This window comes from Grammomys surdaster, unplaced genomic scaffold, assembly GCF_004785775.1.
Source record: "Grammomys surdaster isolate TR1022 unplaced genomic scaffold, NIH_TR_1.0 125953, whole genome shotgun sequence".
Classification (NCBI taxonomy): domain Eukaryota; kingdom Metazoa; phylum Chordata; class Mammalia; order Rodentia; family Muridae; genus Grammomys; species Grammomys surdaster.
The window spans coordinates 1,929,041-1,945,229 of record NW_021620773.1 but is presented as its reverse complement, the minus strand read 5'-3'; the positions used below and the strand labels follow the sequence as shown (position 1 = coordinate 1,945,229).

The 16,189-nt window shown below is 50.3% G+C and overlaps 3 protein-coding genes across 9 annotated transcripts in view; all 3 read right to left on the bottom strand.

The window, feature by feature from the left end:
• Positions 1–7,331, bottom strand: part of Tubgcp6 (tubulin gamma complex associated protein 6) — a 22,428-nt gene extending 15,097 nt beyond the window's left edge. For all 4 annotated transcript variants that reach the window (XR_003709495.1, XM_028753686.1, XM_028753687.1 and 1 more), the window contains exons 1-3: positions 6,307–7,331; positions 4,688–4,851; positions 1,606–1,816 (exon numbers count right to left, since the gene is read on the bottom strand). Coding sequence is in view for 3 of the 4 variants with exons in the window: in XM_028753686.1 (XP_028609519.1) it covers positions 1,606–1,816; positions 4,688–4,851; positions 6,307–7,047 (1,116 nt within the window). In the remaining variant the exon portion in view is untranslated. The remainder of the gene's footprint in view (positions 1–1,605; positions 1,817–4,687; positions 4,852–6,306) is intronic.
• Positions 7,332–7,539: 208 nt separating this feature from the next.
• Positions 7,540–12,972, bottom strand: Hdac10 (histone deacetylase 10). Of its 4 annotated transcripts, none has more exons than XM_028753679.1 (20): positions 12,686–12,972; positions 12,481–12,615; positions 12,219–12,315; positions 11,906–12,003; positions 11,706–11,810; positions 11,471–11,539; positions 11,190–11,316; positions 10,912–10,977; positions 10,587–10,646; positions 10,423–10,512; positions 10,186–10,292; positions 10,051–10,115; positions 9,720–9,972; positions 9,529–9,613; positions 9,115–9,206; positions 8,935–8,991; positions 8,414–8,492; positions 8,054–8,236; positions 7,802–7,961; positions 7,540–7,716 (listed from the first exon to the last, which is right to left on the bottom strand). In XM_028753679.1, the coding sequence occupies exons 1-20, from the start codon at positions 12,742–12,744 to the stop codon at positions 7,703–7,705; spliced, it is 2,001 nt and encodes a 666-aa protein (XP_028609512.1). In that variant the 5' UTR covers positions 12,745–12,972; the 3' UTR covers positions 7,540–7,702. The 4 variants fall into 4 exon arrangements, with proteins under 4 accessions (XP_028609512.1, XP_028609509.1, XP_028609511.1 ...); XM_028753676.1 differs by having other exon boundaries at positions 7,809–7,961; XM_028753678.1 differs by having other exon boundaries at positions 7,809–7,946.
• Positions 12,973–15,342: 2,370 nt separating this feature from the next.
• The window catches only part of Mapk12 (mitogen-activated protein kinase 12), a 10,130-nt gene continuing 9,283 nt past the window's right edge, over positions 15,343–16,189 (bottom strand). Inside the window, exon 12 of the mRNA XM_028753656.1 lies at positions 15,343–15,951. Within this exon, the coding sequence (XP_028609489.1) occupies positions 15,872–15,951 (80 nt within the window). The 3' untranslated portion in view covers positions 15,343–15,871. The remainder of the gene's footprint in view (positions 15,952–16,189) is intronic.

The window sequence follows — 16,189 nt, the reverse complement described above, 5'->3', positions numbered from 1 at the left end:
CAAAAAAAAAAAAAAAAAAAAAAAAAAGCCTGGCCCCAGTGACCTGTGTAGCCAGTGTGTGTGGACAGGAGACCAGTGGTGACCACTGGACCTCGGGACAGCTCAATGGAGTAGAACAGAGACACATTCTCATCACTGTTCTTCCATTTTTTTTTCTAAATTAGTTTTTAGCTTTAGGTATTTCTTTCTTATGTGTATATATGTAGCATATGTGTATGTAGGTCTGGCTGTCCTAGAACTCTCTATGTAGACCAGGCTGGTCGTGAACTCATAGACATCTGCCTCTGCCTCCTGAGTGCTGAAATTAAAAGATGTGTACCAACATGCTAGGCTGGTAAACTGACTTTAACTGCTGAGCCATCTTGCCTCTCCTCTCCACATTATTGTCACTAGTGTTTGTTTGGTTGTTTGGTTTTGTTGAGTCTCACTGTGTAACTGTGTATGGCCTGGAACTTGCTATACAGGCCAGGCTGACCTTGAACTCTCAAGAGATGTGCCTGCTTCTGCCTCTGGAGTGTTGGAATCAAGGCATTTTTATGTGGGTTCTCATTGATTGAGGATTAAACTCAGGTTCTTGTCACTTTACCAACTATGCCATCTCTCCAGGCCTGTTTTTGGTTTGACAGAGTTTTATGCAGCCCAAGCTGGTCAAAACTACATAGCCAAAAATGAACCCTGATCTTCCTGTCCCCACACCCAACCAAGGTGGTGAGATTCAACTGTGTGCCACCATATCCACCTCAAATTCTCAATAGGGATGGCATGCTCACTGCACAGAGGAGAGGAAAGCCCTGTATTCAGAAGGTACAGGCAGAGGATCAGGACTTCCAAACCAGCCTAGGTAAACTTTCTCTCAGTAAACCAACAAGCACATAAAAGTAAAAGGTAGAAGGCATCAAGGGAGTCTCAAGTTTCTTTTCTTTTTTTCTTCTTGAGACAAGGTCTCACTATATATCCTTGGCTGACCTCATAGTTGCTATCCCCCTGCCTCTGCCTCCCAAATACTGGGGTTTCAGGTATGAGCCATCATGCTCAACTAGGATAACTTTTTCCAATAAATGGTGCAGTACAACTGGACACATGCACAGAACAAGTTTGGACTCTTTCATCCCAGGGTGCAAGTGGGAATGAATGGAATACTTTCTTATTTCACTGGTCCTGATAAGTATCTTTTATTCAGTAATTTAAGGACATCATTAAGTCAACACTCTTTTTTTTTTTTTTTTTTTTTTGGTTTTTTGAGACAGGGTTTCTCTGTATAGCCCGGGCTGTCCTGGAACTCACTCTGTAGACCAGGCTGGCCTCGAACTCAGAAATCCGCCTGCCTCTGCCTCCCAAGTGCTGGGATTAAAGGTGTGCGCCACCACCACCCGGCTTAAGTCAACACTCTTAAAATATAAACAGAATTCCTCTTTTGTTTTATAACATTGGGGACTGAACCCAGGGCCTCTCACATTCTTAGCAAGAATTCTAACACCAATTTACCTTCCCAGTCTAGCCTGTGGCTGTCTTTAGTCACTCACAGCACCACCGCATTTCAAGCTGAGCCTGTGGGGAGGCTATCCACAGAAGGCTGATCTCTTGACAGCCCTGAGCCCTTCTCACCTGACAAAGGGAAAATGTAGCAGAAACAACACCCAGCAGAACGTTCAGTGAGTCTTTGACCAGCTCACTTTCCTCCAGCAGCACAGGCTTCGGGGCCTGCAGAAGGCCCCCGCTGAGAGCCTGTAGTTCTCCATGGCAGAGCCTGCAGAACCTGTCAAAGGCATCCCTTCCTGCCTCAGTGAGGTAGGGCTCCTCTCGGTGACCAGGGGGGCTGTGAGAAAGACAGAAGAGAAGGGGGTGAACAGACAGGACAGCATGTACCTAATACCAAGTGTGCTTTCCCCAGCCTGCAATTGAGTTTCTCAGGCAAATGCCCTGAGGTCCCCAAAGCAGCACCCAGTCATGACTGACAAGGACAGGCTCACACAGAGTGTATTCTGAGTGCTGCTTATATATGTGACTATATGTGTGTTTTATTGTGTGTGTGGGAATATGTGCATTTTGCTTTGCATGTATATCTGTGTACCACATGCATGCCTGGTACCTGCTGAGGCCAGGGGAGGGTGTTAGATGCCCTGGAACTGGATTTACAAGTGGTTGTGAACCACCATGTGGATGCTAGGAATTGAACCTGGGTCCTCTGCAAGAACAAGTATTCTTACTTGCTGAGCCAACTCTCCAGCACCATTGTTTTATCTATTTTAGGTGTATGAGTGTTTGCCTGCATGTATGTCTATGTACCACACGCATGCAGTGCCCACAGAGGCCAGAAGAGGGTGTCAGATCCCCTCTGACATTTGTTACAGTTAGCTGTCATGTTGGGAATTAACCACTAAGCCATCTCTCCAGCCCCATTTCTTGATTTCCTTTCCTTTTCTTTTTTTTTTGTTTTGTTGTTGTTAGGTTTGTTTGTTTGAAGACAGGGTTTCTCTGTGTAGCCCTGGCAGTACTAGAACTCACTCTATAAAGACCAAGCTGGTTTCAAGCTCAGAGATTCGCCTGCCTCTGCCTCCTGCCTGCTGGAAGTTAAAGGTGTGTGTCACAACTGCCCGGTCCTTTTTTAAATTTACTTATTCATGTGTGTGTGTGTGTGTGTGCGCGCGCGCGCGCGTGCGTCGCCCATGTATGAAGGATCCCGTGGAGCAGACTTAGGCATCTGATCCTCTAGGATTACAGAGGACTCTGAGGTGCCATGTGGGTACTGGAAATTGAGTCCTCTGGAAGAGCATCCAGTTCCTTAGCCACTGAGACATCTCTTCAGCCCCATTTCTTCTTCTTCTTTTTTTTTTTTTTTTTTTTTTTTTGGTTTTTGGAGACAGGGTTTCTCTGTGTAGCCCTGGCTGTCCTGAAACTCACTCTGTAGACCAGGCTGGCCTCGAACTCAGAAATCCACCTGCCTCTGCCTCCCAAGTGCTGGGATTAAAGGCCTGCGACACCACCGCCCGGCAACAGGCGGATTTCTGAGTTCAAGGCCAGCCTGGTGTACAGAGTGAGTTCCAGGACAGCCAGGGCTACACAGAGAAACCCTGTCTCCAAAAACCAAAAAAAAAAAAAAAAAAAAAAAAAAAAAAAAGAAAGAAATCCGCCTGCCTCTGCCTCCCAAGTGCTGGGATTAAAGGATTAAAGGGTGTGCCACCCTAGCCCAGCCCCATTTCTTGATTTCTATGACTAATCTCTCAGTCAACCAAGTAACCCCAGAGCATGTGAATGATCAAATCCTATTCCCATTCTTTCTCCTAGTTACTGGTGTGCTCTTCAGTGTAACACCCTCCCTGAGCATTCCTCAGATGCCAGGGACAGTGATGCGTCTATATAGCACCAGCTACCTGAGAGGCTGACGTAGGAAGAATCCTTGAGATCAGAATTTTGAGGCTAGCCTGAACCAACACAACAAGACCGTTTCAAACTACACTTTAGGAATATAGTCCTCTTTGCAGGAAATCCTGCCGGAATGCTTTGGAGAACACCAAGAGGATGAAGTGTGTTCACTATGGAAGACAAATTTGCTGCTGAGTAACCAAGCCTCCCAAACAATGACCCAGAAAAGCTACAGATGAATTACACTATAAACAGTTATAAATGAAAGCAATAGTTCGAGGCCAGCCTGGTCTACAGAGTGAGTTCCAGGACAGCCAGGGCTATACAGAGAAACCCTGTCTCGAGAAAAAAAAAAAAAAGAAAGAAAGCAATAGACTGTAAGGTCAATTTCTTAACATGTAAGGGATTGGTAGAGAGGAGAAACATTAGTTTTATACAAACAAGACAGAATCAAAACCCTACTGTGAAGTTACAGGACAGAGAGGGCTCTGAAAGGTAAGACCACTATCAACACCATTTATGCTACAAAGCAAGGATCTGGCCATCCCATGAGGGGACAAAAGCTCTTATGACTACACCTAGGAAAGTTCCTCAGATAGGGGCAGTGTCCTACACACAAAAAGGCTTCATCACTCCCCCTGACCACGTGCTGCTCTCAGAGACCCTGTAGGGCACCAGAGGCTGCATCAGATGACACATGACTCCTCTAGCCCTGACTTTTTACCTCAGTGCTTCTCACCTGTTTTCCCAGACTGAATGGTAAAGGGTGTGAACAAATGTCTGTAAAATACACGTCCTCAATTCTTATTCTGGGTGTTTCCAAAGGGTATCAACTCAGACCATGAGAGGAACTGAGACAGAGACCTCTTCCCATGCCCCAGAACCCAGATATCATAGAGTATGTGGCTCCAGGTTTAGCCAACGACAGCCACTAAGGGAAAGGCTGTTATGGCTGATGCTTCTATCAGAAGAAGGCACTACACCCACTCATAAGTTTCTTGGAGCATTTCCCTGGCACTAAACACACAGCCTACCAGCTGCTCTAGGTCACCTAACAGTCCTGGTGGAAAGACTGAGTAAGTATGAACTCCAGAGGTAACACGCAGAGTTAACTCCACTGAGGTGAAGGGTGGAAGTTTTCCTTTCCCCTCTGTTTCTCTCACCTCACAGAAGTCAGACAAGATTGTACACTAGCTTACCTGAAACGCCAGCCTCTTAATCTCAACACTGATATTTCTACAAACAACTGCCTGAGGTTTCCAAGTAAGCTGTTGATACAGGGCAAAGGCACAGTGCATTTAAAGGCAAAGAAAAGGTCACATACCATCCAATACGCTCCCAGCACCTCCGCTTACTGGCTTCATATGTGAGCACAGCTTCCCACAGGTCCAAATCCGGGGTCATGCTTGGTTCAGACTGGGAGTCGGGAGTTAAATTGGAAGCTGATTGGAAACCTTCATCTTCCCACTGATCCACAATCTGTGGGACCTGGAGACCACAGAGAAAAATGATTCACTATCCATCTCTTTCTGTATGTATGTATTAAGTGTGATAGAACACTCTAGAACTGTATCCACATCCATTAAGTCCCTAGAGAGACAGACCTAGCAAAGTAGTCTATTTTACCTCAAGCTCCTATGTATTCCACAATGCACCCCCCGCAATACATCACATAAAGAATTAAAATAATCTGCTATCAAACTATCAAACTCTAGGAAGCTGTGGTGGTGCATGCCCGTCATCCCAGCACTGTGGTTGAAGTAGAGTCTGGAACCAGACTGGGCTGCACAGAGTGATCTACCACAAAACACAAAGTATTACTTTTTTATTTCATACACAGCATGGCCTCAGTTTAGGGAAAACAGCATAAAAAGTCGGATGAAAACCCCAGCACCCTGGAGCTGAGGCAGGAGCATCTCCATGTGTTTGAGGCCAGCATTAGCTACACTGAAATCCTGTCCCTGTCCACTCCAACCCCTCACTCAGCACTCAGGAAAAAAAGAAAATTATACTAAACCTAGAGAAACTTATGTACACCAAGATTTTGCTGAACCATCCTTTAAACTTGGAAATAAATATTTTCTTAAAAAAAAATTAATAGCTGGGCAGTGGTGGCGCATGCCTTTAATCCCAGCACTTGGGAGGCAGAGGCAGGAGCATTTCTGAGTTCGAGAACAGCCTGGTCTACAGAGTGCGTTCCAGGACAGCCAGAGCTATACAGAGAAACCCTGTCTCGAAAAACCAAAATAAAATAAGATAAAATAAAATAAAATAAAATAAAATAATAGTACTAATAACTGAGAGCCAGACATGATACTTTAATCCCAGCACTCAGGAAGCAGAGGCTGGAAGATCTCTGTGAGTTCCAGGCCAACCTGGTCTACAAAGCGAGTCCAGGACAGCCAGGGCTGTTATACAGAGAAACTGTCTTGAGAAATCAAAAACAAAAAATAAAAACAAGACTGAGTAGTAATAGTTTGTCCTCTTAACAAAATTTACAAAGTAATAAAATACAAGAGACAATGACAGTTTACTCAGTGACTTGGGGATGGAGTGGGGAAGCCCACATCACAAGCGGGGAAGTGCACCGTAAAGCATGGTACCAGGCATGTTTGAAATGTGGCTTCTACAACTGAAGAACAGACTTCACTTCATCTTAATTAATCTGATTTTTTTTTAAACTAACAGCACTACAGAAATGACTTAACAACAAGCTCTTGAGGAAAAAAGATGGCAAAGTTGTTTTTTTTTTGGCCTGAAGGTGAGCAGCTAGCACATCCCTGTGCAAGTGGATGCCAGCAAGTGCTCTCCCAGCAAGTCCTCCCCAACACCTCTACCTCATGACTATCTGATTACCTGATGCTTAGACAGAAGCCTGCCAGTATTACCAGGTAAATGAATTTTCCAAACTTCTAGGGATACTGAAGGGGAAAGAAATACTACCTTGATGGCCAGTCCAGAGAAGTCGGCGCTGTCTGGCACAGGGGGCAGGTCCAGTCGCACATCCATGTCATATGTGCGGCTGTGCACAAGTGCACCAAAGAGTGAGACCCTGGTGTCTCTCTCAAACCTGTCACCACAAGAGTCACCAGTTGAGAAGAGCCCAACGGTGGGCAGGCCAGTGCCTGGGGCAGCCTCCATCACCTGAAGCGCTTCCTGGACCGTGTTATGACACAAATTCTCCTCCCCAGAGATTAGTGACCGAACGTCCATTTCAAACTCACTCAAGTCATAGCAATCGTAGCCGCTATAGGGTACGTTTCGGCCTGCATGCTTGTTGTTGAGGAAGTAATCCCGTTTTCTGCGCAGCACTTGAGGGGGGCCACTTCCTGCCAGCTGAACTAAGAGGTCCAACACTGATCTCACCTCCACAAAAGGACAGTCAGGGGCTCCTTCAAGTTTCTCCACAAGCTCCTCCAAACGGTCAGCCTCTGGCCCTAAGCCCCCCACCCTCAAGTCGAAGGACAGCATGAGGATCTTGTTTTTCACTGGGAGCTTCGACGAGTCAGGCTGCCGCTGATGGGTGTCCTCTTGAAAAAGATTTGAGAAAAGAGCATTGTAGGCTACCCTCTTAAGGCTCAGCTTTGCCCTCTTCCTGTTCACGCTGCGCTGGCCGGGGCGAGCCTGGGCAGCAGGTAAAAGAGCCTCGCAGAGGTCATCGAACAGCTGGGTGATGCTGGCCATATTCACTCTCTTTTCAGCCCTGGACCCACCCCCGCCCCCGACTGGTAAACTTTGCACCTAGGAGTCACTACATGTTCTCAAAGGCCAGAGCGACCGCAGGTGAGCCAGGGCCAAAAACCCGGCCGCTCTTCGCTTCACACTCGGGAACTGGGCATCCGTGTCTCAGGTTTCGCGGTGCAAGAGGCCACACGCCGTGTCCTCCCAGCCCTCAGCCGCCACCCGGCAGTCATCCTCCGGGCTCCCGAACCGTGACGAGTTTACCGACCGAATGCGTACGTCCCATGACCAGCCTGCAAACCTAGGACGCCAGAACTGGGACTCCCGCCGCTCTGGCGTCACACCCACGCGACGGAAACCAGGACCAAGAGACGCACCGGAAATACGTAATCAGAGAAACCCCCGTGTGGGCGGGGCCGAGGCCTCAGCTTTTAGAACTAGAGCTTAACCTCTCAGATAATTTGCTGAAAACGAACTCAGTAAGGGAGACAGAGGTGTGTTCTGTTTAGCCGATGTTTATTGTTCTGGAGGTGGGAAGCCTGGGCCGCCGAAGGGACGTAGGTCTCCGGCCATGGTTCGCTGGGGCCCGAGTGCGCTCTTCTTCAAGTAGCAATCTGCCCACCTTGACTAATTGATTTCAAGCGTCTGGCGATCACGGTTACGATGGAGGAGCTGGAAAAGCACAATTGACTCGTCGGTGAAGCAGACTCCACGTAGTTCTAAAGTAGACCCTCGCCCTCGCCCCTATGTGCCTCACCAGCCACCTGCAGCAACTTCCACCGAGGCTCCAGCTGAGTTTTTAGAAACATAAGAGCCTGGATCTCCTCTGGAGAGGCCATCGCGAAAGGACCCAAACTGGGAGGTGTTTCTCCAAACAGTGCCTGTGCCAGGGTCCTTGCAAGCTGGAGTATGGATCCCTGGCTCAGAGATAGTGGGGTTTGGACGGCACTGAGACAATTGTTTCTGTCCACCTTCCACCCATACAACTTATCCAGTCTACCCCGTTTACCTCTTCCACTACAGCTAGAATTCGGCCCCCTACTGGGCTCCGAAGCATTGCGGCCAAGAGAGCAGCTTGGGCATTCTGCAGGCCATGGGCAGGCCCCAGTGCCATCAACACCACATCAGGCTGGAAGCCATAGGCCAAGGGCAGTACCAGACCCAAGATGAAGCTCAAAAACCCTCCAGTTGTCTGTAGGGTCAACAACAGCAGAGCCTTAGACTCTTAACTAGAGGACACTGCTACTGGCTCCTGTCACCCATTCCCCAATCTCAGGGACCCTGGGTTGTGATCAGGAACCCCCAGAAAGACAACGGGCTGGGGAATGGGGGAACTGAGAACCATTCTAACCACAACACAGCCACTTACCTGTGGCAGTGGAGTGGAGAAGTGGAACATGGACCAGATGGCTGCTTCCTTGCCCCGGACGTTGAGCCACAGAATTCTCCTTCTCAGGAGAAAGCACCATGGACATGTACACATATACTGAGAGCCTGCTCACCCTTCCCAGGGCTTAACAACAAAGGGCAGACAGAGGAGAACTGGGGGCCCAGCAGGGGTTGGGGGCATAAGTGGCTATCAGTCTGCTATGGCGCCACTCTCAAACTGCACCTATGGAAAGCAGCGTCCTCACCCAACGGTAACCCTGGATCCCCAGTCATATGCCCACTACCTGTTCATGCACAACTGAAATGTGTAAGCTAAAGACTCATACCCATCGCCGGGCAGTGGTGGCGCAGGCCTTTAATCCCAGCACTTGGGAGGCAGAGGCAGGCGGATTTCTGAGTTCGAGGCCAGCCTGGTCTACAGAGTGAGTTCCAGGACAGCCAGGGCTACACAGAGAAACCCTGTCTCGAAAAAACCAAAACAAAAAAAAAAAAGAATCATACCCATCGTCTGCAAGGTCCAGGGGTCGATCCAGTTGTCCCAGGGCCACACAGAGCACCCTAAGAAGTTGACCCAGGATAGACTGGGCTCATATTGTACAGAATCCATTCAAGGACCCTCCCTATGCTATTAGTGGGTACTCCCAGGTCCTTGGGGACTCAAGTTAACCAAGCAAAATTTACCTCTGACTTCTGTAGGCTAGGCATCGCTGAATGAGCACATCCAAAGTTGCTGCTGTGGCAAGGGCAGTTGTGGTTGCTATGGCATTTCTTACCTATAGAATGAACACCAGGCAGGGGAGTTAGAGGCTGACACCCTCCTTGGAGCACTTTCAGGGGTTAATGCCAACTCCCGGACCTTAGGTTAAACCCATTTACACTTTGTTTTGATCTTTTCCAAATGGCTGCTACTGACCTCCTTTCCCTATACTACGAGGTCAAATCGCCCTGATTCTAAAAACAGGATGGTTAAAACTACACTTTAAACTGTCCACTTTCTCTTTGCCCGAGAGTGTTTCCTGAACCCTGCCCAAGGTAACATGTCAATCCTCTATACATGCCACAATACTATCTTCAGCAGCACCCCGGCAACCCTACCTGCCCATCCAGGATTCCATCTAAGAGACACAGACTCTTCCCCAGTGTGGCAAGATCCTCATCCTGGAACCGGGATTTGTGAAGCCTGTGATGAGCAGGCCAGAGGGACACATGGAAATCAAATATTGTGTCAATGCAAGGGCACAGGTGTAAGGCATGGACAGCCCCATCCCCAGATCTGCTCTCCTCACCTGGCCCAGGCTTCAGTCTCTCCCCTCAAGACTGACTTTTCTTGCTGGAGTACTCCAGGAGGTAAGGCCAGAACAGAACCTGACACAGTTGAGGCAACAGCTGTGCAGACTGGGGGTGTAGGGCGGAGGCACGATCTGTCCAGGAGGGGGCTTGGTGAATTCTCTGCTACTGCACACGTGCGACTCTCACCAAGCAGAGGCAGAGACCTCCCTTCAGGAGAGTGGGTGCTGGAACTCAGAACTGGGGTCACATCTAAACGGTTCAGAGAGTCACAGTCACTGCAAAGAAGCCCAGGGTAGAGCCACCAACCCAGATCCAGGCCATACTGACTTTGTCGTAGGCTTGTCCAGTGAGGGATCTGGGCTGTCCAGACATTCTGGATGGACTCCAGGGCACTGTGGGGAGAAGTAGAGTTGTAAGCATGACTCCCCTCTCAGCCCCCCACCAACTCTCCAGTTTTCAAACCTCTGACATGGCACCATGGGCCCCAGAAGGGGAGGTGTGGGGTCACCAAGCAGTGTCTGCACCATCATGCACACTGACTGTGCTAGGGACTCCAAGTGGTATCCACCCTAGGAAGAGCGTTGAAATGGGACAGAGGAGACATGTTACTAGTGTGAGTGGCTGTACCAGGCAGAACACCTAACCTTGACTGACGCACACGTCTGGTGCCCTCCCGTCCCCTGCCCCTTGAGCAGTTACCTCCAACACAGCACAAATCCGGCCACCAGCCAGCACCTGCAGCAGCTGTGTGAGATGGGCAAAGCACTCAGGTGTGGCCTGCATCTGCCCCTGAAACACAGTAAGTATGATAAGGACCTGGGCCCAGGACCTTAGGTTACTCCCCAGCCAGGCCTCATTCTCACCTCAGGGTCCCCGATAGCAGAGTCAAATCCCGCCGACACCAGCACCAGCTCAGGGTCAAACTATAGGCAGGATCCAGTGGGAAGGACCCAAAAAGAGCCATAGGCCAGGTGAAGGGGAGGTCCCAGTGCTACCCACTCACATGTCAGGTGAAGGGGAGGTCCCAGTGCTACCCACTCACATGTCAGGCTTTCTGAGGCACCTTCCCTACTACCAAGGGCCCATTCATACACTGATGGAATGGCTTTCAACTCTTCTGCCTTCACAGTGGGACTCTGGGTGAGCCTAAGGGTCTCCTGCCCCGAGGGACACCCACCACACAGTCACCTCGAAGGCCAATGGGAGCAGCACATGCAGGAAGGCAGCCAAATAGTCAGCATTTCCCATCCCAGTCTGCGGCAAAAGCAAAGTTGGCATCAGAGGACCAGCCCTACAAATGAGAACTTCAGGGTCTTCATCCCTGGGATCCAGACTCCCAGGAGACTCTTGCAGAATGCCCCAGGCGACATTCACAACCCCACCCACCCACCCACACACACACCCCACCCCCGAGCTACGGAGCAGGAGAAGGAGGCTAGACAGAGGTGGGGAGGGGAACTTGGTACCTGGTTCCAGGGCAAATTGACAGTGAAACCTTGGCCCCGCCCTTGGCCAACTGCATCTGCATCAGACTCTGGGAGGAATGGCCAGAAGCTCCCATGCTCATAACGGTGCCAGGAGAAATAAAGGACACTGTCGACAATTGGCCAGGTCAGAAGTGAGGTCCCTGAGCAACTCCACAGCTTCTCAAAGAACCCTGACTCTTAAGACCCCCAGTCTCATCCCTTGAATTTTATCCCCAAAGTGGTGGGTGGCAGAGAAGAGCTGTGTCCACACCCCAGCTCACCTGGGGTCATCGTTGAAGATATATTGGATGCCCTGGCCATGGTGGACATCCCAGTCAACAATGAGAATCCTAAATTCAGACAACACTGGAGATTACTGAAAATATCTGCCTTTCCACCTTTAGGCTCGGCGCTCAGCCAGGAGTGGAGGGAGCTAGGAGGGATCTTTCCACCACCAACCCCAGATCTTCCTATTAAGTTTGGGTCCCCACACTTGCAGCTCCAGTTTGAACACACCTCTGCAGCCCATATTTCTGCTTGGCATGTTTGGCTGCTATAGCCACATTGTTGAACACACAGAATCCATTGGCAGCTGCCCTCTGACTATGATGCCCTGGAGGCCTGGGGTGTAGAAAGGAGACACAGGACAAATCAGAATCATTCTGTCCCCTCACAGGGTCACATACAGACAGCCAGGGGAGGAGGGCAGTTCTCACCTCACCAGGGCAACCCCATTGTGCACAGCTCCTGTTAGCACAGCATCGACCAGCTGCAGCGCAGCCCCCGCTGCCAGCCGGGCACAGTGAAAAGTGTCCTGTGGGCCAGAGTGCAACTCAGCCTGCTGCCTGACCTGCTTGTCCCAGGTTGCAGGTTTCCCACTGCTGAGCAGACAGGGCTGGGACAGTGGCAGGGTACGGTCAGAAAGCATGAACAAGAGACACTGGCAGATGGGGAGACTTGGGTGAGAATACACCTAGGCAGACATATGGACATAAATCCGGGTGAATGGGTGGGTGTGCTGGCTCGCACCGGGTGGAAGTAGACAGCATCATACTGCTTAGACAGTGCGTGGAGCTCCTCTTTGTCCAGGGTCTGGGTCTTCTGCACCAGGGCTATATATTCCAGACTGCAGATCAGCAGGCAGGCCACCAGCAGGACAGGAAGGAAAGGAGTAGAGATTCCTGGTGGGAGTGCCCATCAAGTACTCCCTTTGAGCCCTACCACGGTGAACCCTAGGGAATGCTAGCCCGGCTATAACAGCTTCAGGTCCCCAGACCTGTCATAGTCTGACCTGTGTACCAGGCTCAACTCTTCCTCTGATGCCTCGCAAGCTGACAAACACAGGCACCTTTCTTCTAGGCCTCGCTGCCGCAGGCCATCCAGGGCAGCTGTCAGGCGCTCTGGGCACTCGATTTCGCACTCGGGGCTGGAGCAGACAAGGATCTCAGTGTTCAGGGTTCCCTCCCGGGCCCCTACTTCTGTCAAGACACACTTACTCATCCCAGAGCAGTCGAGTGGCTGTCATGTCCTCGTGGTACACAAGTGCTGTGCCCATGGCTACACCGTGGTCACTTCGATCCGCTCTAACACAATACGCCCTCTGCCGGCAGGTGAGTGCACTGCCCAGTCTCACATAACAGTATGCACGTGAATAGTCATCGCTTGGGACAGAGTCGGGTAGTGGACACTGGACGTGGGCAAGAAGGAATCACTCTAGGCCCAGGTCCGGGCTGCTGGAAACTGGGCTAAACCAGGTCTACAGCGTGGCTCCAAACGCCTAACTTCCGGCTTCCTCTTTTACAGACTCCGTCCCGCCCCCAGGCGAGGGGTGGAGTAGACCAGAAGGCTGAGCTACCCTAGGATTGTGCCCGCCCACCTGGGGCCTTTCTGTCAGTGTCTCTCTCTCTCTCTCTCTCTCTCCCTCCATCCCTCCCTCCCTCCCACCCTCCCTCCCTCCCTCCCTCTCTCTCTCTCTCTTTCTCTCGCTTCAGTTGCAGTGTCACCGCCAACCGCGTGTGGCACGGAGCCTGCGACTAGTACCGCCTCCTTGAAATGGGTGGGAAGACAGCTGCTTGTCCTCAGGCCATCGCTACAGCCACAGCTATGTTCCTTTCTTGCCCCCAGCGTCCTCCTAGCCTAACCTGATGGCTTAGGCTACAGAGTCAGAAATGCCAACTATCAATCACAACCAATTTGCTCCCCCAGGTGAAGGATGGAGAGGAGGGAAGTGGGGGGAGGGTGAGCACATGCAGGGGCTAGCCTGGACTGGATCAAGGCACTGAACTTCCAGACGGGACTGACAGAAAGGCCACAGGTGAGAAAGAGGCCACTGGAATGGAAGGATTATATAAGACTCCAGGCCAGCCAGGAAAACTGCAGCCCAGTGTGAGGCTAGGAAGGTGGGGGCCGGGGGGCTTAGGAAGGAAGAGAAAGGAGACATGAACTCAAATATGAACTAAGGCTGTACATATATGTATTTTGTTCCATAGTCCAGGCTTGTCTCCAGTTCCGAGTGAGTGTTGGAATTACAGATGTCCCAAGATGTGGGGAGGGAACCAGACACATCCCGAGGATGATGAGGGGAAAGGGCAAGGCTACCACTGATGTCGGTGATAGGAACACAGCTATCATGTATAAGGGAAACCAAAGAGCCATAGAGTGGTTAGGAGTAGGTGTGCCCTCTGCACACTCAGGAGTTGGGCATTCAGGCACGGGTTTTGGAGAAGCCCAAGTTTCTCCATCTTCTAAAACCAAAGATATCAAGCAGAGGAACTTGGGACACTCATGATTGACCACCCTGGATTATGTGTATTGTGGGGTAGGGCATGCACTGAGCTGTTGGGAGCAATCTTGCTTATACATTAAAGGCCTAAGCCAGCCATAGGCCTACGTCAGCCATACATGCCTACTGACACAAAGTCTTGGTCTCTGTGGGAAAGCACTAACCCTAGAACAGATAGCTATAGATCTTGTAGACAGGTAGCCCTGGTGGGAAAGTACCAGCCTAGATAAGAACAAATGAACAATAGATCTTATGGACAGGTAGCCTTGGTGGGAAAGTACTAACTTAGATAAGAATAAATGACCAATAGATCTTATGGACAGGTACATAGTGACCTGTTCTACCCTGCTTCTTCTGTGAACTTTTCACCCAGTCAATATCCTGTTCTGGAAGACATCTGTACTCCCCCTGAGAACACCTGCGCTCCCCAGAAACAAAGAAGACCCTATGGCATCCCCCCCCCCACATCCTGCTTCTATGTATATGTAACCTCCATGTGAAAAAATTAAAATTACAGTCTGATTAGACTTCCAGACAGGCTGTCTTCAAGTACCCCTGTTCCCCCATTCTCTCTTTCAGGTGGTCTCCCGGTCCTAGTCCACCACCCTGCTGGACGGGGCACTGAGCCACATCTCCATAATTGGGTGAAGTCTTGGACCATGTTTATCACAGGGGGCTCAGGCAGAGGAGCCATGGTCATGGCAGCTCCTCTAACTAGATTGGACTGGACAAAGTGTATTTGCCCAGTCAAAAACTTGTCAAGTGAGGGGAATGAAGGGCCTCACCCTTATGTCCTGTCCCACTGCACCTGTCCTTGGGACATGGGGAAGAACATGGACCATCTAACCATCCCAAGTGTGGCCTCTGACCAGGCAGCTCATGTCTAATGGCTTGCAGATGACAGTATGGGTTCGGGGGGGGGGGGGCTGCCAGGACAATGCTGGTGGAGAGCTAAGTTGCTGGTCAGACAGGAGAACCCACCTCTCTGGGTCTCAGCCTCTAAGACCTTCCTCATTAGAAGATTGGACCATTGGAAGACAAATGTTGTGAACTCGGAAAGGAGGGAGCATCCCTCTCTCTGGGTCCTAACATCATCTTCTCCATTATCTGCCCTTGCATCCGGCTCCAGACTCCCTGCTCAGACTCTAAGCCTTAAGAGTACAGTCACTGAGAAGGGAGAGAGCCAAGCCCTAATGTGGCTTGAAAACCATTGGAGAGAACTAGGTAGCACCAGCACTTTGGTCTGGAAAGTCAGAGGACTGGCACCCCTATTAGCTGGAGGACAGAGAGCTCAGGTTACCTCCTTTTTGTGCACAGAACAGCAGCTTGAAGAACTGATGGTTGCTCAGCCATGGGGCCACAGAACCAGAGTGGGAGATCTACAAAAGTGTTTATTTGTCCCCAGCCACTTAGGCACACCAAATGGCTGGTTTACATTCCAGGCTAAGGGTGTAAGAGAATCCACCCGCTCCCAGAAGAGATGATGTCCCTGAGTCAGTGTCCCCAAAACCTCTATCTCCTTCCATCTCAGGAGTTGACCTTGGCATTGTCCAGAGCAAGCAGAGCTCAGGTCTAGCATGTGTCTCCTAAGCTCTGCCCACTCTGAGGCTTTTTTCACGAACACTGATTTCATGCACAACTCCAGAATTCAAAGGCTAGTCCCATGCTGGGTAGGGGTCTTGGACAGAAAGCCAGGGTCATCTGGGGCACTCAAAAACTGAAGAAGAGGTTTGGACATGGAGGGTCTACACAGCCTTTCCAGGTGGATGACTTGGGATACAAGCTCCAGGCACTGTCAGAGTGCTAGCCAGGATTCCTCTTCCAGAGAAGGGAAGCCAAGGTGCCTGTGAGGCTCCCAGCCAGCCTCCTTAGGACGCCCCCGCAAACCACCTTCAGGTCTTCACAGAGCTGTCTCCTTTGGAACTCTGGCTCCTAGCTGCCTGGGCGGCTTGAAGCTGAGCACTTCCTTGTAAGTAACACCTGCAGGAAGTGAAGCGAAGCAAAAGATATAGTCAGACAGCTTTCAACCAAGGGGAGAAGACAGCACCCTGTGGGCCTCATCTAATCCTAAATGGGCCAATCCACTTAAAAACACTGAAGACTGATGTGAAGCTAGATTTTCCCAGGAAAACAAGTGATGAAAGCTTATGTGAAGAAGAAGAAGAAGAAGAAGAAGAAGAAGAAGAAGAAGAAGAAGAAGAAGAAGAAGAAGAAGAAG